Raw genomic sequence first — 25,642 nt, 5'->3', positions numbered from 1 at the left:
TTTAGAGACAGAACTTTTAAAGTGTTTGACTTTGTAAGGATGTGAGAGCTTTTAACTTTGTAAAATGTTTTATATTATAATGTTGATATTAATGTGTAATCTTGGGGATGAACAAGAAAGGAAAGGCTAAGGCTTAACAGTGATGTGTTTGTGTGTCAAGTCAGCAAGGCATCAGGTGTGCTGGCTGGTTTTATGTCAACTTGACACAAGCTAGAGTCATCAGAAAAGAGAGAGGCCCAATTTAAAAAATGCCCCCATGGGATCAGGTTGTGGGCATTTTCTTAATCAGTGATTGGTGGGGGTGTGATGAGGGAGGGCACCACACACGTGGCTGGTGCCACCCCTGGGCAGGTGGTCCTGGATTGTATAAGAAAGCAGGATGAATGAGCCATAAGACATAGACCAGCACCTCCTCCGTGGCCTCTGAATCAGCTCCTGCCTCTAGGTTCCTGCCATGCTTGAGTTCCTGACTTGGCTTCCCTCAGTGGACTGTGATTCAGGATATGTAAAGTAAATAAACCCTTTTACTTCCGGGTTGCTTTTGGTCATGGAGTTTCAGGACCGCAGCGGAAAAGTAACTGAGACACCCACTCATGATAGAACGTCTCATCAAATTAGGAATAGATGGAATGTGCCCAAAACAAGCCCAGGCACCATCGCACTGAGGCAAGGACTGGCTTTCTTCCTCCTAGGTTGGGTCTCTTTTCTGTCAAGGATTCTAAGACCCCCTTTCATCACTCTTGTCCAAAATCATATTAGAAATTCTAGAGAATGGGATGAGATAAGGAGATAAAAAAATAGGGAGGAAGAAATGAGGTCTTATGATATGACACAAGGATGACATGGAACAGACTCCAAAGAAAATCCATCTGGAACTTATTAGTAACATGTCAAGGTTTTCCGGTGTGAAGCTGCTTATGTGTCTATCAGAAACGATGATGCAGAATCTAAACTAAAAATCATAATACTGATGTTCATTTAGGTGTCATCCACCCAAAGAGCATCAGACCCATCCGATACCTTTTTCTCAGAGGCGGGACCTGGGGCATCAACCTGCATGCAATCAGACATGCTCTTCTCTGGGTCGAAAGCGGCTGACCCTGAGTGCAGTGCTTAGCCTCGCATCCTGAGCGTAACAATTTATTTCTAATATCAGAGATCAGACCTCTACTCTTGCCTGAGGCGTCTAAAACAAAAAGGGGGAACTGTAGAGAGCTGCGGAATGCTGTGCCTTAAAGATGGAGCTGATTTCTGCCTTCCACCTTCCCGATGGTGAGCGCTCTCTGTCACAATCAATTCCACATTTGGCTAAGGCTGAGGATCTGGCTTGCTTCTATGTATGTGGACCTATCTGCATTGCCCACGTGGCACGCTGGGGTTGGCTACCCAGAGGCTATTTAAGCTGTGGGCTGGCTTTCCCCAGGGTCAGATGATTGTTCAAGGTTCCTAAATAAACTATATTGAAAAAAAATAAAAAATAAAAAAAATCATAATACTATCCACACTGTCATAAACAAGAGAGAAATAGTTATAAATCTAAAAATGTATAGGATCCATATGGGGAAATGACAAAGATACGATCAAAGGAATTAAACTGTAAATCAATAGAAAGTTAAGTCAAAGCCAAGTATGTAAAAAAAAAAAAAGGCTCAAAATTATTAAGTCACAATGCTGATAAAAATCTCAGTAAGTTTATATGTGTATGCTTGCATGCCTCTCGGTCTGTATGTATTATGTATGTATTTTTCCTCATTTTGTGTGTGTGTGTGTGTGTGTGTGTGTGTGTGTGTGTTGTGTACATGTGGGTTTCAAAGGTCAATGTCAGGTGTCTTTCTCAGTCTCTTTCCATGCTATTTTTGAGACAGGGTTTCTTACTGACTGAACTGGAACTTGCTATCTGTCTACACTGGATCTATCCGCCCGTCCCTTTCAGTCCTGGGGTTACAGGCAGTGTCACCACATCTAGATTTTTAAGAGGTGCTGAGGATCCAAAGCCAGGACTTCATTCTAGCACAACACTTCACCCACAGAGCCATCACCACTCTTTTTGTAAATATTCACATCAAAGAAATTTGTTCTTACTTTGAGGATAACATAGCAAAATTGGAAATAGTTTAACATGTGACATCATAATGACAAAATTAATAGAAGTGTTAATGATATAGTCACCAAACACGAAGCATGTAAACATATAAAACAAGACTAGAAAACAGCAAGAAAAACAAACATGGAGGGATTTCTTATTTTTTTTTTCTGGGTGGTGAAATGATGGATAATTTTTGCAAAAATAAAATAACATCCCCAAACACATCCCCAAATAAACTATCATTGTGGTTTTATATTTTAAAAGTAATGAAATGTCCCATTAGACCTTATTTTAAGACCGCTTATGTTTTACATGGCTCAGCTCTGAAGAAACCATCCTCTCACCCCCTTAGCTTTTGATAAAAGCTTACATGGCCCACACTTTCAGTTAGGTTTGGGGCATATGATTTAAACTCTCATAACAGAACAGAAGTACCTCTTTCTGGAAAGATGTTGTTTTTGGTGAGTTTCACACTTTTGGGCCTTGGGTGATGATCATCCACACCCATGATCAGGTTGCGGAAAAACACATCAAATTTCTTTTTGCTCTCGGCATTGATGGTGCCTGCCACGGTCCACACCAAGGAGAAGAGAAACAGCCCTTGCAGCCAGAGGAAGATCTGCTGACTTGACATGCTTTCATATACCTCGCCTTCCTCAGTGTCAATGTTCCTGACTTCATCTGAAAGGAAAGGAAAGTGAAGTTTAGGTCAAGAAAAGCGCTCAGTGTATGAACTGATGAGTTGGCTGGTTCCACCTATGAAGGACCTGGGAAGGCAGCTAATACTGGCTGAGCATCCAACCCACACAACAGACATCCTGTACATGTATTCACATACACAGTGAGTACAGGCTCAGATGGGTGTGTGTGTCTGTGTACAGGTTCGCGTGGGTTCACATGTCTGAGGATAAAGGTAGAGGTCCGAGGTTAATTCTGGGTATCTGCCTCAATTGTTCTCCACCATCCTGTCTTGAGCCTGGGTCTCTCATTGAACCTGGGGCTTCGTGACTTGGCTAGACTAGCTGGCCAGTGGGCTTCAGGGATCCTCTGTCTCCACCCCCTGTGCGCTGAAATCATAGGTATTAGCTACTGGAGCTTGGTACCACTAACAATAACTTGTCCTCCAGTGCTTACACAGCCAGCATCCTACTTTCTATCTCCATGTGTGACTACCCTAAGGACATTATAGAACTCAGTAATTTTGTGACTGGCTTATTTCACTTAGCACAGTATCTTCATGCTTCAACAATTTTGTACTTGTCAATAATTTCTTATTTATTTTATTAATTATATATTATTTAATTTTATACACATGAATGTTTTTTTCTGCATGTATGTATGCACACTATACATGCCTGGCACCCTCAGAGGTCAGAAGAGGGTGTTGGATACCCCATAACTGAAGTTAGAGATTGTTGTGAGCTTCAGTGTGGGTGCTGAAAACTGAACCCAGGTCCTTTGCAAGAGCAACAAGTGCTCTTAACTGTTGAACCCTCTCTCTACCCCACCATTTCCTTTTATAGGGCTGAATTATGTTTCCCTGTGTGATATCTCACTTTGCTTATTTATTCATCTGTTGATGAGTGTTTGGGTTAGGAAGCAAACGGAAGGAATATAGACATTTAAAAAGCTGATCAGGTCCCTGCTTTCAGTTGTTTGAATATATACATGGAAGCCAGGATATTAAGCATGTACGGAAAATCTATGGCTTCTTTTCAAAGAAAGCACCAAAATAGTTTGACAGGCAAACTACTCACTTTAGATTCCTGGCAACAGTCCATAAGTCCACAAGGGTTCCAACTTCTGCATCCTCGCAGATACTTGTTACTTATTTATTGTATGAAAAGATATCACCATCATTGTGGATTTGATTGGCATGTCCCCAGGAAATAACGGTGGGTGATAAGCCTTTTCTATAATTCCTGACCATATATAGCTTCTTGGAGAAATGATCATTCAAGTCCTTTACCCATGTTTATATTTTTTTTCTGAATGAATATTCATGGTTTTTAATAATGTTTCGTTCTATATTCTCTAAATTAATTCTTTGTATGTGCATGTGTGTTTTCCTGTGGCTATGAATGCACATGTTCTGATGTTTGTGCACATATGTGATGATGGCCAACCATGGTAGTTCTTCCTCAGGAGTTACCCATCTTTTTTTTTTTTTCCAGAAAAGGTCTTGTATTGGTCTGGGGCTCCTCTGAGGAGGCTGGGCTGGCTGCTCGGTGAGCCCTGCCATATCTAATCTCTGCCCCTCCAGTGCTGGGATTACAGACTTGTACCCCTACATCCTGTTTGTTTGTTTGTTTTTTTCCCACATAATTTCTGAAGATTGAACTCAGCTCTTCTTGTTTGACCAATAGTTTACTGACTGAACCATCAACCCAGTCCTTGATACCAATCCTTTTATGACTTCTTTTTAATTTTTGAGTCAGGGTTTTATCATATATCCTAGGTTGGTCTAGAACTCCATATATAGGTCAGGTTATCCTTGAACTCACAGAAATCGGACTGCCTCTGCCTTTAAGTGCTGGGATTAAAGGCTGCACTACCGTGCTTGGCGCTTGATATTAACTCTTTCTCAGGCAAACATCTTTTATTCTGTGTGGATGACCATTTACTGATAATTATACCTTTTGATTCAGACAGATTTAATTTTTTTTTTCGAGACAGGGTTTCTCTGTGTAGACCTGGCTGTCTTGGATTCACCTTGTAGACCAGGCTGGCCTTGAACTCACAGAGATGCACCTGCCTCTGTCTCCCAAGTGCTGGGATTAAAGGCATGCACCACCTGGCCAGATTTCAAATTTTAGTTACATACTATGTGTCTATTCTTTTTATGTTTGGCCCATATCTTTGGTGCTACACCCAATAATTCACTGCCAAGTTAAAAGTTAAGAGTTTTGGCTTATGTTTTTTTTTTTTTCTCTTAAAAATTCATAGTAGTTTTTGCTTTCTGCTTAGATCTTTCACACATTTTGAGTTGATTTTTGTTTATATTGGGTAATGATCCAACTTTATTCATAGCCCTGCCTGTCTTGGAACTACATAGATCAGGCTTGTTGAAAACTCACAGAAATCTACCTCCCGAGTGCTGAAATTAAAGGCACGCACCACCACTTACGGTGTCATTTTTTTTTTTAAAGATTTATTTTTAAGTTATTTGTATGTGCAGGTATGTGCATGTGAGTGCAGGTAATGAGGAAGGCCAGAAGAGGGCGCTGGATTACTGGGAGCTGGAGTTACAAACAGCTGTGAACTACTCGACGTGGGTGCTGGGTCCTGAAGTTGGGTCATACAAAGAATTATATGTTTATAATCTCAGCACTCAAGAGATCAGGCAGGAGGATCATGAATTTAAAGCTAGCTCTGATCAGAGTTCTAAATGATAGGGTGTGTGTGTGTGTGTGTGTGTGTGTGTGTGTGTGTATCTGTGTCTGTATCTGTGTGCCTGTGTCTATGTGTCTGTGTGTACAACAGATAAATGCATATATATATACATACACACACACACACATGCATCCTATTACTTATAATACACATATACGTATATAAAACACACATTTATTTATACCACATCTTCCATGTCCTTAACTCAAAATACAGAACCTCAGTATAATTATGAGAAAATAGCATCAACAGTCAAGGTTGTCAAAACAAAACAAAAAGACAGAGAATGTCACAGATGAGAGGAAACTGTGGGGACATAATGAAATGCAGTGTAGAATCAACGTATCTGGCACCAATGGCCTTGCTTATTCTGACAATGGTACATTGGTCCATGTTAACATGGAAGAAAAGAAAGCTGAAGCTAGGAGAGTCTAGATACTTCCTGTGCCCTTCTTGCAAGTCTTCTGTAAATATAAAACTATTTCAAAGTAGGAAAGCTTTCACAGCTCCTCATCTTAAGGCCGTGAGGAGCACAGCTACCATATTCTTACATGTCAATGCTGGTAGGACAGAAAGTTATGATTTTGGAGTGAGCTATCTGCACGTTCAATCCCAGGCTCTACTTCTTAGTAGGGAGTGTTTTAGGGAGGTTTCAGAGTGGCAGATTTGAGAAGGCGAAAGATGAGGTCACTTGGAGCTGAAGACAATGAGTCTATTTTTCATGCCAGTGCTTTTTCACTTAGGTTGAACTATATAAGGACAGTAGACAGAACCTCAGAAAATCTGTAGCCCTTGCAAAATAAATACAAATATATGACACTGAATGAAACTGGTTTGTTTCCAAAGAGGTTTGAACTCAGGTCTTTGTACTGCACAGCATACACTTTATCCACTGAGCCACCTCCCAAGTACCCAGAGTTTAATTTAAGAAAATCAAGCAATATTTGGAAAGTACTCCTTCCACTGTTAACTAGGCCACATTTTAAATTTATACTTGCAATGCTTTTGGGAAAAATAAACTGAGAAAATATGTTTAGGTAGCAGAGGTAAAGAAGATTCATCTGAGTTGGAGTTATCGGTTATCTTGAAAAAGTGGCACCCAGTAAGAGGTCTCCACATGCACCTGTGATTTGCCATTAGCAGTAGGTGGCGGTGAAATCTGATTCACGTGAAAGCAGCTGTGGAGATGAGTGATTATACCTCAGGGATACATATATCACAGAACCACTATCTCCTGAAGAAGTTTCCTGGTTTGGAAATTAATATGATTAGTTCTCTTCTAATGCATTTGTGTGTTGTAAATTTATACATTTATAATATAAGTTTTCTTCGTGCATGTGTGTATGTGTGTGGGTGTGTGGACATTCGTGTGTGTGTGTGTGTGTGTGTGTGTGTGTGTGTATGTGGGTGTGCTTGTGCACGGAGGTCAGAGGTCAACCTTGAGTGTTGCTCATCAAGTGCCATCTACCTTGCTTTTTTGAAGTAGGGTCTCTCATTGGCTTGGCAGTTGCTGACTTCCAAGGAGCCGCCTGTCTAAACCTTCTCAGCGCTGGGTATACGCCAGACCCTTTTATGTGGGGATCCAGCTCAGCTCTTCATGCTATTGCAGCAAGCATTTTTGAGTTAGCGTTGACCAAGCTATCTCCCCACCCCCATAATTCTTAACAAATGAAAACATCTTATCAATTTTTCCAAATAGATTTTCAGAGAAACATCCGGTTGTGTCATCAACATCCCCACGTGGAGGAGAGGCCCAAAGAAAGGTTTCCTCTGTGTGGGTGAGGTGCACTAGGTGGGAGAAGGAAGGAAAGGGTAAACTTTGTGCGATGACAAACCAACATGAGACAAAACACATGGTTCTGCCCATGAACTCCGCTATCTAAAATTCCAAGCGTTCTTGCTCCCGATAAACACTGGCTCCCACTGCAGCACAAGAGGAGGAAGAGAGGGATGAGAGCGAAAGCATGATCCAAGACACACCCAGCCCCACATGGACCCAGAGTCGCAGGGACACTTACCAAGCAGGGAGGAGTACAGCCGCATCATTGAGAAGGCAAGGTGAATGGGGGATGTTTGCACCACGTATTTGCCATGGAGGCGAGTAAAGTCCAAGCAGGGCTGAACAAGCCACATGAACATGTCCTCTACCTGACGGGAGAAAGCTACGTCAGACTGTGGAGACAAAGAGCTTGGCCCGCCTCAGAGGCTGGAGGTGCTGGTGTGATTGCCTGCCAATTCTGAGGGCTGTTTCAAAATCTGCATACTTGAAATGTGGTGTTTTGAACTTTTCCTGGGCTAGCCATGTGATGCTCTCTCGGGATGCAGGGCTGTAGCAGTGAGTGATGGCTCCTAGACTACCATGTGGCCACCATGGCAAGAGGCTTATCCTTTAGAGGGTGCTATGATGCTCATCTATGATAGTTGGTACTTTACACAGACTGAATGCATGTTAACATGATATTTTCACATGTAACTGAGTTTGCCGAATATGGCCCCATCATAAATGGAAGAGCATCTGCATTCATTTAGTGAACAGGAGTTTATTGAGCATCTGCTGATTACATTGTGGCAGATGGTGCTGCAGACGAATAATAGAGAAGATGGGCCCAGCCCCTGCTAGGAGGAGGGAGGAGGAGGAGAGACAGACAGTAAGCAAAGAAACAAATATGTTACAGGCCAATGGCAGCAGGAGACAAAAGTGTTAAGTGGTGAATAATACAAAGGCCTTAAAGTGGATTAGGGAAGGCTTCTTGGAGGAGGAAATTTAGCTTTCCCATGGGGCAGTGGGAATTGATCCACATGCAATTGCACAAGTTGGCAAGCACTTGATCACTGCCCAGCAGGGAGACTGTATGCTGAGACCTGGATGGCGAAGGCCTGAACTGGGCAAGATGTCTATTTGAGGAATACATGGCACAGGTGCTTTCAGGGCATGAAAGCTGGGCTTTCTAGGAACGGAAACATGACAGGATAGCCCGGGAATGAGACTGGGCTATAGAGGGAGCAAACAGGCCGCAGAGACAGGCAAGGCTAGACAACACTGGACAACAGGCCGTGATAAGAGGCCTGAGGACATGGAGGAGTCCCTAAAGGACTTAATGGGTATGAGGTCTTGGCAGCTTCCAGTGGTGTGTGTGTGTGTGTGTGTGTCCCTGGTAATGTATGTGAACATGTTCTATAAATGCATGTGGTCATACATATTATATATGGATATGAACAGTGACAGACATAAGACTGCCCTATATAATTCTCCAGAAGTTTTCTATAGTCGGGTGGAATCCAACCCTTGGCTTCTTTCATGGAGGACTTTCCTAATGTCATTTACTCCAGCAAAGAAGGACAAGAGGTGTTGGAGATATAGGCTCTCCTTTCCATCTTCCCTGGTCTGACAGTGTGGTCAGCTACCTACAGAGCCTGAACTTTCCTACTTTGTTATACTGATTTGTTTATCTATGTGTGTGTGGGGGGAGGGGGTATGGGTACATGTGTGCAGATACATGTGCACATGTGTGTTTGGGCCTGTGGAGACTGGAGGGCTGTGGGGTGGCAGCACGGAGGGACATGGCTCTTCTAAGGGGTTGTCTCCAGGACTGTAGCTCCAGCTATTTCTGCTAATGGGATGGTAGAGAAAAAAAAAAAAAAAAAAAGCAACACTGTGGTCCCTGGCTCTGGACTCTCCACTGAAGAGAAGGTGCAACAGGAACTGTTCCACTTCACCCCACCCCCACCCCCACGTGAAGAAGAAAGGGGAAAAAAATGGCAGGCAGCCTGGGAACAGAATCATGAGACTGGCAGGAAAGGCGGAGGAATAATGAAAGTGGGCCTACAAGGTCCATGAGATGAGCGAGGAATTAAGAGTGTTAAAGCATGTGATGTACTCTTACCAGTTCCTTATGCTCCGAGGTGAGACAGGCAGGCAGAGTATTCATGTACGAGTCCTTCAGGGGTTTCCAGCCTAGCTGGTGGGCCTCCATGTAGATCATCCCACACCTGGAGGACAGACGATCGGCTTTGGCATGTGCTTGTTCATCATCAACACTGGCTGGCACTGAGCAGCATCTACACAGTCCTGTAGTAGTCTAGGCCTTGTTGGGCTCTGACAATCCCCTTCATCACATGACCTCTCTCATCGTATGTCCCTAGGTCAGCCACCTAGGATCGTGGAACTTCCCTTCTTCCCTTCTTAGTCACACAGCATTCTATAGGCTCATGAAGTTCACATGAGCATTTACACATACATGCAGTTTAAATCTGAATGGCCCCCATAGCATCATATTTTGAATGTTGTTCCCCAGCTGGTGGAGCTCTCTGAAGGAAATAGGTTACCAGCTGAAGGGCCTCTGAAGCTTATAGCCCCGCCTTTGGTTCCTGCCTTGCTGTACTTCCATGATGTGAAAAAACAAACCCCCGGCCACACATCTCTATCACTATGATACGAACTGCTCCACCATTCCTCCCAGCCATGAAGGACTGAAACCCTACTATATTGTAAATCAAAATAATCTGTGTTTCCTCTTCCTCCTTTGTTTAATGTTTACTTTTATTTTTAATTCTATGTATGAGTGTGTATGTCTGTGTGTGGGGATGCCACATGTGTGCAGGAGCCCAAAGAGGCTAGGAGAGTGTGTCGTGTCTCCAGGAAACAGGCAGTTCTGAGCCTCCTGACGGGCATGCTTGGAACTGAACTCAGGTCATCTGGAAGAGGAGCAAGTGATCTTTTTTTTTTTTTAACATTGTATTGATTTCTCTGTGAGTTTTACGTCATGCACCCCTGTCCTGCTCATCTCCCATCCCCTTCACCCTTGCACCTTCTCCCTAGAATGAAAACACACATACAAACCAACAAAAAACAGCACAGAAAACATCTCATCATCACAGTGTGTCCACAGCATACTCCTCTGTCCACACATCTTCACTTGCCAATGTGCGTCGCAGTGAGCATTGGTCAGGTTCAAGATCTCTGGCTTCTGTGACACCATCAGTATTGGATCCTCACCAGGACTCCTCCAAGCTATCCTGTTGTTGCCCTGAGTCATGGAGATCCTGCAGCTTTGGGTCAGCAGGACTGGCCCTTTTGTGTGTACCAACTATTTGCAGATGATACAGATTTTAGGGTGGGCCAATTCACAGCTCTGAATCTGGGCCTCAGTGGCAGCCGAGCTGGTCAGCCTGCCCGCCCCCCACTCTCCCTTATCCCCACCACCAGGGCAAGCTCTCCAGCTCTGCTCCAGCTAGGACAGCAGATGCTGCCACCAGCAGGAGGCAGGGTCAACTCTCCTGCTCTCACGCCCTCCAGGCCGGCTTACCTGCACCCGTGCCTTCAGGGCCAGCTCCCCTGTGCTGCCCAGGCGAGGTGCAGGGCTGCTGGTGAAAGATGGAGCCATCTCTCCAGAGCCCCCTGCAGCCAATGAGGGGCGTGACCAGTTCTGCACGGCCCCTGGACATCCACGTGACCAGGGACCAGGGACCAGGGATAGCCCCATGTTCTCTGGTGATAACATGAGCCACACATCGACGCCAACCCCTGCTGCTCAGCAGCCAAGGACCTAGATGTGGTCCACAGCAGCAGCTCGGGCTGGGACCTCACCACGGCCCCGGATGGCTGGGCTGGCCGCTTACAACAGGGTACTCCTTCCTCTCCGACATCACGCCTTCCGTTCGTAATTCTCAAACTGCCCCACTTCTCTCTCCTCTCCAGTGTGACCACCACATACTCGCACACTGTGGTGGCTCCCGCTGCAGTCTGGCTGCACAGCTAGTGGGCCACTGGGTCACATCCTTCATTTGCACCGTGTACCGTGGTGGCAAATGGGTGTCTATGGCCTTCCTGAGGGTAGTATCTATGGGTCGCTTGGCGGTCTTCAGGCCTTGGTCTAGCTTTCTCTTCCCTCACAGAGCTGCACTGCATGGCAGTAGGCGGGGCCCTGAGCGTCTATGGGTCACCCTAGCGGTAGGGCAGAGGACAGGTCTGTGTAGCATGGAGGGGCAGAACACAGGTCTGTCTTCCTCCTCCCATGCTGCACGGCCTGGATTCGATTTGATTCTTATGTGTACTAGACATAAAATGGCTTTGGCCACCAAGCCAGGCATCAAGCAAGGATGAACAGAGGACTGCCATCTGCTCTGCCCCTGACTGATGTAAGAACACCACCACCAACATGGTGTCTCTCTGCCTTTGCCACGGGGCTAGAGCAACTACTCTTAACCACTGAAGCCAATGCCTCAGGCCAGACCTTTCTGAGCTATTTTCTTCTTTCTTTTTTTCTTTCTTCTCATTCTTCTTTCTTTCTTCCTTCCTTTCTTTTCTTTTTTCTTTCTTTCTCTTTCTTCTTTTCTTTTCTTTCTCTTTTCTTCTTCCTTTCTTCTTCCTTCCTTCTCCTTCCTTCCTTCTTCTTTCCTTTCTTGTCCTTCCTTTTTTTCTTTCCTTTTCCTTTTCTTTCTTTTCTTTTCTTTCTTTCTTCTTTCTTTCCCCTCTTCTTCTTCCTCTTTTTCCTCTTCCTCCTTTTCCTGTTTGATTTCACTTTATTTTATTTTCCTCTCATGTCCAATTTCTAATGTTATTTCTTTCAGGCCTTTTGGTCATAATGTTGATACAATAACACATACAATGTACATGCACACACACACTCTCTCTCTCACACACATATGAACACAGGCATGCCAAACACACCAGCTCACCTGCTCACGGTGGCGGGGGAGGCCTGCTCCAGATCTGCTGGCTCAAAGATCAGACTCATCTTGGGGCTCATCTGTATGATCTCGCCACTCATTAAACACAGCTGAAAGTTCAAGGAGAGCGGGTACACAGGGTTAGATTCTCTCACTCATTAAACACAGCTGAAAGTGCGGGGGAGGGGAGCAGGCTTAAATTCCACCTGGAAATGAGGGGTCACAGTGGAGACAAAATTGACTCAGTGGATCCTACACGTGTGTATTAAGCACTTACTATGTGCCAGGCATAGGATAAAGCAGACAATAATTCCTGTCTTCTTGGGGTTTATATTCTGACAAGAGAAGGAGGGTGATAAGCAAAATCCAGAATGATAAAAGTGCTCTGAAGAAACTGAAGGGGGGTGAGTGCTGCCACGGTTGAAAGACTTGTAATTTTAGGTAAGGAGGACTGGGCCTCCCAGTGAATTGCAGCCTGAGGTAAAAACCGAGGCATTATAAGTGCTTATGAAGTGTCTTGGTCTCTTTCATTGTGTTTAACACAGAACTGTTATTATTACTATTTCACAGTTTATTTCCAGACAGAGCTCACTATGTTGCCCATGCTGGCTTTGTACTCACTCTAACCCAGGCAGACCTTGAACTGGTTATCCTCCTGTCTCAGACTTCTGAATACCTGGGATCATGGGTCAGTGCCACTAGGCCCAACCTAACATAGAATTTAGCTCTTTATCTTCAGCCTGTTTTGTTTGCTCAAGTCTCTTACAAACTCCTGATTTTGAGCCTCCCGCATGGACTAGACCATGACTGGAATGATGAGAGTTACTCCATAAATTCCTTTAGGATGGAATGTGAGACCGCTAGAGGTCCTCATGTTTGGAGGGGACATCCCTGTAGCATGCTGTGAAGATGGACAGGTGAGCCTCAGAACATTCACTCAGGGCATAACTTGCTACTCAGCAACACAGACTCAAGTAAGACATTTAAATCATGGGACAAAACCTGAGCCCCGGTCACTCAGGGGAGAAGAACAAATGCTAGACACCTCCATGGTTCATCCAATTTTGTGGTTAAAAAATTCCCCTAATACGCTGGAGAGATAGCTCAGCTGTTAAAGGATAGACACACACACACACACACACACACACACACACACACACATCTCTTAGTAAGGGGAGTGGGGACTGTCTCTGACAAGGACTCTGTTGCCTGCTTTTCGATCACTCTCCCCTGGCGGAGCTGCCTCAACAGGCCACCATGGAAAAGGATGGGCTCAGTCCTTACGCAACTTGATGTGTTGGGCGGGGTGGGAGCGATGCTCCCCTTTTCAGAGAGGGCATGGGAAGGGGAACAGAGGGAAGAGTAAGGGAGGGTGGGACTGGGAGGAGGGGATGGAGGCGGCTATGATTGGAATATAGAAGAATAAATAAATAAATGAATTCTGTGTATTATTTGGTGCATGCCACTGTTTGTGTCCCCAGAGAGGTCATAGCTATGGTAAGACTGATGCTCCACTAGTTACGTCATCTCTAAATAAAATACACACACATCTGTGCCTTAGCTTGACTTATTTGTTTAGACTCTCCATTACTGTGGCTGTTTTCATATATTTTGTTTCTTTGTGGTGCTGGGGATAGAACCCACGCCCTATGAGGTAAGTGTTCTGTCACTAAGCTACATTCTCAAGCCGTTCTATTTACACTTTTAATCTCAAAGCTCACTGATTACAAGTACAAATGGAATCATGATTAGTGAACTGATAATTTTATGGGGGGGCATTTATGCTAGGGTAATAAGTTCATGACTTTGTACAGCTTCGACTATTCATGACAGAGTTTCCAACCCACCACGCATAAATGATGGGCATGGTGGCTACCTTTTTATTGTCATCCAGGACAGTGTTCATATTTTCAATCCAAACAGCATCTACTGGCCCATCAAATATAATCCATTTGCGGTCATCAGTTATGGAAGACGCTTGTTCCCGGAAAGCGTTGGCTAGGACACCATCCGTCCATTCATGGCTTACTGCATCAAAGCAGCCATACAGCTGCCCCATCGTGATGGCCTTGGGGTTGATGATTTTGAATTCCACAGCAAATTCCTCCATCTGCTTGGCTGGGTGAGAAAATCCAACCCATTACAAAGGCTATGGTGAAACTAGGCATTAGACAAAAGCTTGGTGAATAGGAAGTCTAAGGAGAGTTTATAAAATGATGCTCAGTCCTTATAGAGATTGGGATACTAAATCAATTAGGCCTTACATCGTGGGTTATCAGAACCATTAATTTGTAACCATACTTTCTTCTCAGTCTTATTTCAAACTGGGCAAATGTCAGATTCATGACTAAAGAAACCTGCCTTGGCTGAGAAGAACTCAAACATTAAAGAAAAGAGCCAGCATTTCACCAGCTCTCCCAGTGCACCTGGGTCCCAGCCAGCCTGGGCTCTGGCCTGGGATAACGAAACCCCTGACAGGTGAAATGATTCTGGGGAACCATCACTGTGTTTCTCCATCCAAACGACTAGTTAAGCTCTTCAATCTTCTCAATTGCTCACAACTGACATTTGTCTCTGAGAAACAAACATTACTGCTATCAAGACCCAAGTGGAGTATTCAGGCTGACAGAGATATGGTATAGCACACTTATTTAGTGGCAGACAGTGACATTTTCATAGGACTTTTTATTTTATTTATTCATTTTGGTTGTGGCAGAAATGTATTACACAAGATGTGCCTTCGGTGGTACAGGCCAATAAAGAACCAAAGACAATGACGTAGGTGCTTTTATTCTTAGTTTCTTTTCTCTTTCAAAATATTTTATTTTTATATTAATTAATTAATAAATTAATTAAGTGTGTGTGTGTGTGTGTGTCTATTTATGCAGGTGCCCATGGACGCCAGAAGAGGGCATCATACTCAATAAGGTTGGAATTACAAGAGGATTGAGAACGGCCAGACATGGGTGTTAGGAACCCAGCTCAGGTCCTCTGGGAAAGCAACAAACACTCTTAACCTGTGGCAGCTCCCCAGCTTCTCTTTAGATTCATCCAAACACCAAAACTATCACTATACTTACATTTGAAACGCTCGAGTTGGTTATTAAGACAGGGCCAATCCCCAAAGCAAAATCTCAAAAACCCAGGAGCAATTTATCATTAAAGTTTATTAGAAACAGTTCTACCCCAGGTGGGGTGGTGTACACCTACCATCTCAGCACTTGGGACACTAAGGCAGGCAAGAGGGTCGTGAGTTTTAAGGCCAGCCTGGGCTACAATAGTGAGATCCTGTATTAAAAAATAAAAGTTCCAAAATAAATAATAAGAAAACTTTTTTTTGAGATAAGTTCTCTCTATTTTGTAGATCTGGCTGTCCTGGAAATTGCTATGTAGACCAGGCTGGTTTTGAAATCACAGACATCTGCCTGCTCCTGCCTCCTAAAGGCCTGTGACACCATGCCTGACAAGGAAACACTTTTAAATGTAACATGGATCCTCTAGAAGAGCAACAATCACGCTTAACCACTGAGCCATTTCTTCAGTGCCCCTCCCCCCAAAAAACAATTTTAATTCAAGTTTCTGTATAAATTCATGTGCAGCACAGGCATGCTTTTCAAGATTATATATTTGCATATTATGCAGAAACAAACATACAAACGGAAGAAAAGAAACCCACATTGTTTATTTAGTGGTAAATGTGGCTTTCATTTGTTAGATACATAGAATGGTCCATGTATTTACCTACATAATCTAATTCTCAAAACAATCCCATCCTAGAGCTGGGAAAAGAGAGGAGAGGAAAGGTGGAGTCACTTTCCTACATTTAAGTATTCATCCCAAAGATGTTCTCTCATCCTCTACTCTAGAAGGAAGGAAGGGCAGCAAGGAGTAAGGGAAGGAAAATGAAGGATGGGAAGAGGAAACTTGTGTGAGAGGAACACAAGGAAAGGAAAGAAAGCATGGTAACTTTCTTTTTTAAACTGAATCTGTTTAAACCAACAGTAGTGCTAGTCTCCTTGGGAAACCATTGGGGAAGCCACTGCTGAACATCTAACGGTATCTCTCCTGCTCCAGTTACTAGGGAACCCACATGAAGACCAAGATAAGACCAAGATGCACATTTGCTACATCAGTGCAGGGGGCCTAGGAGTAGTCCATGCATGCTTTTTGGTTGGTCGTTCATTCTCTGTGAGCCTCCATGGGCCCACATTAGCTGTTTTTAACACATCTATCACTACCCAGGCTGACAAAGCTCCTAGGCCGGCATTGTCTCTACAGAGTCAGAAAACTGTGCAGGAAGTCCTGACGTCCCTGAAGCCAAGGGTGCAAGATTTACCTTCATGTAAATCACTGAGAGCTGCAGCCAGCACTTTATAAGCTGATGTCTTGCCACCCATGGGATCTCCAACAATCATGTAGCCATGTCTTACCAGCATCATCTCGTAGATCTGGGGAGAGAAGTCATACATGGAGTTAATCCTGGTACACTGCTCTGAACTACAAGTGGGGATTTTTCTTTTTTAATTTTTATTTTATTGTCATTAATTAGAGTTTATTCACTTTGTATTCCATCTGTAGCCCCCTTCCCCATCCCCTCCCAATCCCACCCTCCCTCTCTCTTCTTCTCCTATGCCCCTCCCCAGTCCAATGATAGGGGAGGTCCTCCTCCCCTTCCTTCTGACCCTAGTCTACCAAGTCTCATCAGGACTGGCTTCTTTGTCTTCCTCTGTGGACTGGTAAGGCTGCTCCCCCCTCAGGTGGAGGTGATCAAAGAGCCAGCCCATGAGTTTATAGCAGATATAGTCTCTGTTCCTATTATCGGGGAACCCTTTTAGACACTGAGCTGCCATGGGCTGCTTCTGTGCAGGGGTTCTAAGTTATCTCCATGCATGTTTCTTGTTTGGAGTATCAGTTTCAGGAAAGACCTCTGGGCCCAGATTTTTTGGTTCTGTTGCTCTCCTCGTGGAGCTCCTGTTCCCTCTAGGTCTTTTTATCTCCCCCTTCTTTCAAAAGATTCCCTGCACTCTACCCAAAGTTTGGCTATGAATCTCAGCATATGTTTTGATACCCTGCTGGGTAGAGTCTTTTAGAGGCCCTCTGTGATAAGCTCCTGTCCTGTTCCCCGTTTCTACAAGTGAGATTTTAATGAAGGGCAGATACTGTATTTTCAATATCATATTAACTCCTAGGAGGCACAGCCCTTTTAGTGGCCTATTGTCTAAATATGTCTTAGTTGAATATGGATGTGCCTTAGATTGCCTAGGACATAGGGGGTTCTATCTGTTCTTCATTTGTCTATATGCTCATTATCACATGATTGCTCAGATGACCTCACTGAATACATCCAACCCCTGGTGGAAGGAGAGAACCAACTCTAGAAAATTTTCTTCTGACTTCAACACTGGTATGCCTACATACACACAGACAGTAGGTAAAATAAAAAAATTCAAATTACATGAAATATATATGGTATTCTATAATCATTTGATACATTTACAGAATATATATTATCAAATCAGGGTAACTGCATTCTTATCTCCAAAGATTATTTTTATGAACTCACTAGAATTAAAAGGTGGCCACTAGAGGCAAGAAGGGGAGTGAGGTATAGGGGATACAGAAAGGTTATATTACTGATTAGCTGTAGTGTTTTATAATGGGATAGGGCACGTATGGTTTACAATACTTTCTTTCTTATAAATATATTTACATAAACATCCATAGTAATAGTTTATTAAGAGCATTTACTTTTAATGCGGGAAAGGAAACGGTGATCATTTTTAGCAATCTGTATTTTCTATTGGAAATTTCCATTCAGGAGGTCTATGTACTCTTCTTACTTGACCGGAGCTCCCAGCTGATGAAAAGTGTTTTTGGAGCCAGGCTCCAACATATCAAAAACATTTCATGTGATTTTAGCCCCTACCCGTGTGTACTATCGTGGTTTGAGTGAGAATGTCCTCAACTCACTATGACATTTGAATACTTGGTCCTCTGTTGATGGCATCAATTGGGCACGTTTTAAGAGTGGCCTTGTTGGGGGAAGTGTGTCATTGGGAGTGGCTTTGAGAGGTTAAAGACTCACTCATACAGGATTTTTTTTTCAATTTAATATTTTCGTTGACAGATGTGGGGGGGCATCTCTGGGACAAGCTGGAGACCTTCATCAGGGTAGGATCCTGGGAGGATATGGGGGTGACTCTAGCTGAGAATCCTAGCTGGAGGGGTCATGAAGACTGAAGAGGCCACCCCCTAATAGAGGGAGGGGAACACCAACCCATCCACCAAAACTTCGACCCAAAGTTTACCCTGCCTACAAGATGTACAGGGATAAAAATGGAGCAGAGATTGAGGGAATGTCCAAACAATGCCTGGCCCATCCAGGGACCCACCCCAATGGGAGAGAGCCAGACTCTGACAAGCGCTATGCTTGCGGGCAGGAGTCTAGCATAGCTGTCCTCTGAGAGGCTCCACCCAGGATTGAAACGTGCTGAGACTCACAGCCAAACATTGAGTGGGGTGCAGGGAGACTTACAGAAGAGTGGGGGAAAAATAGAAGGACCTGGAGGTGGCAGGAGCTCCACAAGAAGAGCAACAGAGCCAACTAACCAGGGCCCAGAGGGACTCGCAGAGACTGAAGCAACAACCAAGGACCATGCATAGACTGGACCTAGGCCCCCTATACAGATACAGCAGATGGGCAGCTCAGGCTTCATGTGGGTCCCCTAGGAAGGGAAGCAGGGGCCTGCCTCTGACATGGACTCTATGGTTTGCAATTTGATCACTTCCCCCTTGTGATGCTGCCTTACCAGGCCACTGGGGAAGAGGATGTACTCAGATTGGGTAGGTTGGGGAAATCCCCTTTTTGGAGGAGTAGGGGATAGGGGATAGGGAGAAGAGAGAGGGAAGGTGGGACTGGGAGGAGAGGAGGAAGGGGACTATGATCAGGATATATAGTGAATAAATAAAAAAAATTTTAAAAAGGACTCACTCATGCTGCGTCAAGTTCTCTACCTAGAGCTGGTTGTTGAGACCTGAGCTCTCCACTTCCTTGTCCTGTTGTCAGGCCTGCTGTCTGAGACCCTAACTCCCTGTCATGATGGACTCTCATCTCTCCAGAACTGTTAAGCCTCAATAAACTCTTTCTACCAGATGCTTTATCATAGCAACAGAAAAGGAGCTAATTCATGCATCAACGGCAGTTTTCCTAGAAGCCCATTTTTTTACATTTCCTGATCAATTCCTTTCTTTCTGTGACAAACAGCTCATAATAATTAAATACAAAGACTCCAGTCATTTTTATTTATGTGAACAATTTTCCTCTTTAGAATGTGATCCTCTCAGAGAAAAGAGAGACGTGAAGCGTTTTATCTTAAAGGTCAAGTTCTCGCTTTCTTTTTTACCTTGGAGGTGAATGATGAAAAGAATCAAAGAAGGCAATGATTACGGGAGTGGATATGGAAGAGAAAGATATACTTCAGCAAATATTAATTGAGTATCTACTGTATGCCAGACACTGCTCTTGCTAGTGTGGACAGAAAAATAGCAAAACAACAGATTCCCAACCATCAAGAAAGCTTTATGCTCAAGTATGTTTGAGAGACACTTAGACTGAATAGAGGTGAAGGTGAAGGGACAGCATTATTGACTCAACAGCCTCTGGCCTTCCTGAAAATGACTATGCAGATACCAAGATTCAAAAAGACAGATAATTCTTCATACCCTGTTTTTGAAGATGTAACTTTATTTTTTTTAAAACAGCACTAAACTAAATCAAAATTTACCCATGTGTCTGTCTGAAGATTCCTTTGAAATACATTAAAAGCAAGATAGATGGATGGATGGATGGATGGACGGATGGATGGATGGATGGATGGATTGGCCAAATAGGTGAGTGGCTAGGTGGATATATGGATGAGTGGATACATGCTTGGGTAGATGGGTGGATGATTATGGATGGGAAAGTAATAAAATATTACAAATGTTCATTGTAAAATCTAGATGGATAGGGGGATATTTTATTCTTAATTCTTTCTACTTTTTGAAGTCTAAAATATTTTATAACAAAATACTGGCAATGAAAGCCCATGCCTACTTAAAAGGATAGACTACCTGTAAAATACAAAAGTAAAGTCAGATTTAGTATCAAATTAAATGAAATATGTAAAAAAAAAAAGTTCACCTGGTGATATGCTTGGGAGGAAAATTATTGTTACAAGTCAGTCTGACCTCAGAGCCTGAAGCTCTGGGTCCGACCCTGACCTCTGATTCAGTCAACATGACAGCTTTGAGACATGACAAAGCTGATAAAACTCACAATGGCGGAGGAGACAATGCGAACACAGCAGCGCACACTGTCTACAGCTTTCTTTGCAAGCATGCTCCCTCACAAATCAAGGGAAGATTCTTCTCCTTCCATTTTACAGGTGAGGAAACTGAGAGGTGAAATAATTTGCCTCAGATCCTGTAGAAGAATCTTACAGGAGTAAGATTTAAACCTGAGTCTACACTAATTACAAATCCATTCCTCTCTGGACTTCAGTGTTCTTTCAGGCTCTAGATTAGATGGTATTTGTGTCTCTGTGACTCTGGTCTGTGAGTGTGTAAAGAAAATGCAGTTGGGCCATAGTTCATTGAGTTTATTACTATAAGTTATATGTCAGCTTTGGAGTGAGAGAGAGACAGAGACAGAGACAGAGAGGACAAGTATGAGAAGACCAGAAACTGGAACTGGGTGGTCTTCTATTGCTCTCCACCTTATTTGTTTTCATGTCTGTTGGGATCCAAGCTCCCTTATTTAGATAGACAGCTGTTAGTGAGCTCCAAGGCCCATCTCTGTCAGCTCCCCCACTGTGATGTTACAGATATGTGATGCTAGATCTGGCTTTTACGAGGGTGCTGGGGAACAGAACTCGGGTCCTTCTGCTTTCGAAGCCGCACTTTACCCACGGAATCACCTCCCTAGCCCCAACTTTGAGACTCTTGATGAAGCCACTGGGAGGGCAGTCTGCTTTCTTTTTCTGTGACAAAATAAATTCTGAGACTACTGACGGGAAGTGGAGGGAAGATAACCATAATCGACATTTAAATACAGGAAGGGAGGCTGGGCCCACAGATGAAGAGGGCAACACTCCCAGTGCAGTTTCCCAAAAACCTGGATCCCACTGTGCCGGAGGCCAGACTCATTCCAGTGCTTCTCATGTTGGGTAAGTAAGTCACTTTTGAGGACTAAGGAAGTCTGGGTTGGAATTGTGAGTCCAGAGTAATAAAAAGCTCAGTATCCACAGGCCTTTCCCCAGGAAAGATGGACATAGGAAAAGTACTGGTGTTTATTTCACTTTGTTGTTATTATTGTGTTGAGATTACAAATGTGCCTCCTGGGGATTACACATGTACACCATAACATGCCTAGGTAAAACTTTGGGTTGTAAACCTTATCTTTTAGAAACAAAAAGCTGATGGCGTGATAGACCATCAAGTGGGTCTATTAGCTCCCTTGCTAGTCAGGCTTTTATGGTTGCTGCTGGTTCAGCTCACATCTGCCCCAGGTCTTTCTTGTTCCTGGCTCCAGCAGACAGTAGATGCATTCCCACTTGGGCATAAGGAACTAACCTGGATAATCTTCCCAATAAACCAAGGCACTGGCTGCAGATTCATTTTTTTGATGTTGTTGTTGAGTGCTTCCAGGAAAACCTCATAGTCTGGCTTTGGAAGAACTACTCCAGGAAACAGGTCTGAGATAATTCCCTGTCAAACAAGAATTCAAGAGACATGGGGAGGGGGAAAGAGCTGACAGGCTCACTCATCTTTTCCTAAAAGGAGATCTACAGACAGAAGACATGTTAGAAAATTTACAATGCTTGTCTTTTTTTTCCTAGACTGAAAATCACAAGTAGTAAGTCTATGAACCATGATTTCTCTTCCAAATAATTTCAGAAGCCAGAAGAGATTCAATAGGCCCACAGGGCTGTTTTCTGTTCATGTCACAAACTGGTAAGATGGACGACAGTTCCTGGCTTTATGGCACCCACAGCCTGATGAGGAAGACAGGCCTTAAGCCAGTTGTAGAAAGAAACTAATTCCATTAGATAAAAATCATGGCCCAGCTCTGAAGCAAACAGAGAAAATATTTTTTATTAAAATTTGGAACTAAATAGAAAATTTTGAATTTTTTATGTTAATTAACATGGAGGGGGTTGGGCAAAATGTGTGATAAGGCTCTGAGGAAGGCTTGGTCATATAAGTGCTTGCTGTGCAAGCTTTAGGACCTGGTTTGGATCCTGAACACCCATATAAAAAGCTAGGTGTGGTGACGTGTGCCTGTAATCCAGCTCTGAGAAGGCAGAGGCTAGTGGGGTCATGGGGCTAACTGGACAGCCCATCTAGTTGACTTGGTTAGCTCCGGGTTCAGTGAGAGACCCTAGCTCAAAAAATAAGGTGGGAGGCCACTCATGGTGGCTCATACCTTGAATGGCAGCTCTTAGCAGACAGAGGCAGGCAGATCTCTGTGATACTGATGCATGCTCTACCTAGCAAGTTCCAGGCCAATCAGAGCTACATAATGAGAATCTGTCTTTAAAAAAAAAAAAAGATGGAAAGCAATAGATAATGGTACCTGAGATTAACCTTGGGTCTCTCCAGGCCCTTACATACACTCTCAAAAGTGGAATGGCTAGAATGAGAGATGGTATCAAGAAGTGAACGGTGTGGGGAGATGTAGAAGAAGATATTTAAATCTCCAGAGTTGAGCCTGGGTCCTTGGCCAAGGTCCCAAGACTTTGTACCTGAAACAGGGGGACATCTTGAGCCAAGAACTTGGCCAGGTTGACATCCAGCAAGGCCCGGAGCAGCAAAACACTTTCGTTCTCCTCGGGGTACTTGAGCTTGAGGTTGCCTGCGGCTGTGAGCACGGACTTGACAGCCCGCATGCCATAGTCATAGTGGTGCTGGGACGAGAGTTGCTCAGAACACAAGCGGTAGGTGGCGACAATCTTCTGGGCAAGACTATACGAGGGCAAAGACATGGGTGTCTACAGGCCCCCAGTGCGGCCCTTTCAGAAACCAGGCTTGCTCGTGGCCTAGTAAGTCTTTTACCAGAATCACCATAATGAAATCTGGAAGCAAACTCTTCCAAAGAGAAGGTGAAAGCCAGCGAGCACAGATAGCTAACACACACTCTAAAAGAAGTCACATTATATGTTTCATGTGTGCATGTGAACGCGTATGTTTGTATGTACGTGTGCAGGCATACACACACTTGAAAGGATGCCTCAAATAACTGTGTCAATCCCTGACGAGCGAGAGTAAGGTTTGCTGGAAGAGGTTGCCTTTTCCATTTCCGTGACATTGCAGTATTGTTCGATATCTGGTTTGACTCTTAATACAGGAAAGCTAATTCAAAAGTCTAACACACACATCATCTTATGCACATACCCTTGTGTGCATGCGCCTCTACTTCTTAGTCTTTCTGGACACGCAGCTGAGGACCACCTTTCTCAGGATGCGTGCAGTTCGAGGAGGCCATACTAATGTGTTTTATCCAGTGTCCGGTGAACAAATGACATATGTCAGGTCCATAATAACCTCCCTCATGAGACACCCCATGCCATGTGGTGTAGCCATGTTGTAAGTATCAGTATCCCAGCTTCCTGACTCACCCAGTGAGGAGCAATGCTCCTGACTAGAAATAGCCATTTGAGATTTTGAGTGAGTGTGAAGCAAACAGTTGTTACGCTATGCCATTGGGATTTGAGCGTCAGGGTTACCCTAACTAACACACCTAGGCACGCTGCCCTTGTGATGATTCCCTTTAGAAAACTTACTTTTAAAAACAAAGACTTCCTGCTGTTCATACTTTAGCACAGGGATTAGCATTAGACAGTTGGTGGATTAAGAGGTCAAACCAACGTGATCCGGTCTACCATAGGGGTAAAATAAACCTACAGCTCAGAGGAATCCTCTTGACAAGGAAGGGGTGCTACATTCTGAGAGAAATGTCCCTTAGGTTACAAACAAGAAACATCTCTACACAATCCTGAAGACACATTTATTGCAACAACAAAACCAATTGATTACAAGAAAGATAAGATTTCAAAAAAAAAAAGAAAACAGCAACAACACTAAAAATACAAAGAAATGTAAAATTTGGGCTGGGTCAATACAAGCCACTTTACAATGATGGCTCTTAACTCTTGGTGTGTGCTGTTGTGAGTACATACATGCACACAAGACACTGATCTCTGTGTGTCTTGGAAAACTGGGAGATGCTTGAATCAGCAATAACCCCATTAATTGGAGTCAATAAATCCTATATTGCTAACAATTTATTAAATTTTTATTGAAATAATAGTAATTTTTTTTTCTCTGCAGCTTTGGAATCATTTCATGTTCTATAGTTTTGTTTTAGGCCACTTAATAATATGGGGTTAAATGTGTTAGTGTGAAGGGTGAGAAAGATACGCATGGCTATAGTTTTAACAGTGTTTGGGTATGTGTAAGCAGAGAGAAGCCCCCTCATGGGCATCTGGGCCTTTTCTCAGAAATGGGGTCTGGACCAAAGCCAGGGCCATATGTTCTCAAATCAGCTAGAATTAAGTTTCTTAAGTTTTAATTCTTATTTCCCAGTGATCTATTGCAAATCTACCACACACTGGAAAACAAGTGAAAACATACCTCCTGGAGTCCAGAAAGCCCATAGAATAGAGGGAAATTTCACCAATGAGAGCATAATCTGGCACCATCATTGCCACTGTTCGGAATAAAGCCTGGAAAAGAAATGACCAATCAGAACCAGAGTATACAGGACAAATCCTTAGAAGAGACATATGTGCAGAGATAAAGTAAAGTCATGTGATCATCCAGTCAACCCAGTGACAAGGGAAGGAGGGCCAGAAGACAAGTTCATGCAGACAGACTTTGATTGTGCACTTGGTCTCTTGGTGCTGTACGGAAGGTGCTAGATGATTGTTTTACAACTATGCTTCACTCTTTGTCAAATGTGTACATCTAATAGCATCACCCAAATTGCCAGCATTCAGTAGGATATGGGATGCCACTTAAGAATGTGAGACCAACACATAACCTGATTTGATTATGCAAGAGCTGATTTGATTCCTATTCTGATACAGACCAGTTTGGGTAAGTTATAGAATCCTAAACTTCAGTTTTTTTCTTGTCAAAATGAACTAATAGCTTTAACGTTTTGTAGATACAGCCTGAGAACAAATGATACAGTATCAGTGAAGTGTTCACAAACAAATGTGGCCATAGTTAGTACATCAGCTACTCTATTGTTATCTTAGAACTTAGAGGAAAAGAGGCTTGCATGAATCTTACAGCTAGTTAGCTGGATAACCACGACTAACTCAGACTTCCTCTTACCATCACTTCCTACTTCCTACAATATCTGTCTCATGAAAGTTTCTCGTGCAGGTCTAACATGGCTATTGGCTAGGGTGAGTGCAAAAGAGTGATTACAACAATTGGGTATTTTAA

The 25,642-nt window shown here is 43.6% G+C and overlaps 1 protein-coding gene and 1 non-coding gene across 2 annotated transcripts in view; both read right to left on the bottom strand.

Moving 5' to 3' along the window:
- Dnah3 (dynein axonemal heavy chain 3) overlaps nucleotides 1-25,642 on the bottom strand; it is a 167,569-nt gene that overhangs the window by 72,217 nt on the left and 69,710 nt on the right. Inside the window, exons 32-40 of the mRNA XM_060366203.1 lie at nucleotides 24,821-24,912; nucleotides 22,933-23,152; nucleotides 21,761-21,895; nucleotides 16,485-16,596; nucleotides 14,025-14,266; nucleotides 12,158-12,258; nucleotides 9,364-9,469; nucleotides 7,498-7,627; nucleotides 2,522-2,767 (exon numbers count right to left, since the gene is read on the bottom strand). Coding sequence (XP_060222186.1) covers nucleotides 2,522-2,767; nucleotides 7,498-7,627; nucleotides 9,364-9,469; nucleotides 12,158-12,258; nucleotides 14,025-14,266; nucleotides 16,485-16,596; nucleotides 21,761-21,895; nucleotides 22,933-23,152; nucleotides 24,821-24,912 — 1,384 coding nt within the window. The remainder of the gene's footprint in view (nucleotides 1-2,521; nucleotides 2,768-7,497; nucleotides 7,628-9,363; nucleotides 9,470-12,157; nucleotides 12,259-14,024; nucleotides 14,267-16,484; nucleotides 16,597-21,760; nucleotides 21,896-22,932; nucleotides 23,153-24,820; nucleotides 24,913-25,642) is intronic.
- LOC132647552 (small nucleolar RNA SNORA48) lies at nucleotides 11,524-11,667 on the bottom strand. The gene has a single exon (XR_009585913.1). It is a non-coding gene; the product is annotated as a small nucleolar RNA SNORA48 (small nucleolar RNA).

The sequence above is a fragment of the Meriones unguiculatus genome, chromosome 14 (genome assembly GCF_030254825.1).
Source record: "Meriones unguiculatus strain TT.TT164.6M chromosome 14, Bangor_MerUng_6.1, whole genome shotgun sequence".
Lineage (NCBI taxonomy): Eukaryota > Metazoa > Chordata > Mammalia > Rodentia > Muridae > Meriones > Meriones unguiculatus.
Note: the sequence above shows the minus strand (reverse complement) of the source record. Positions and strands in the feature narration are given on the sequence as shown.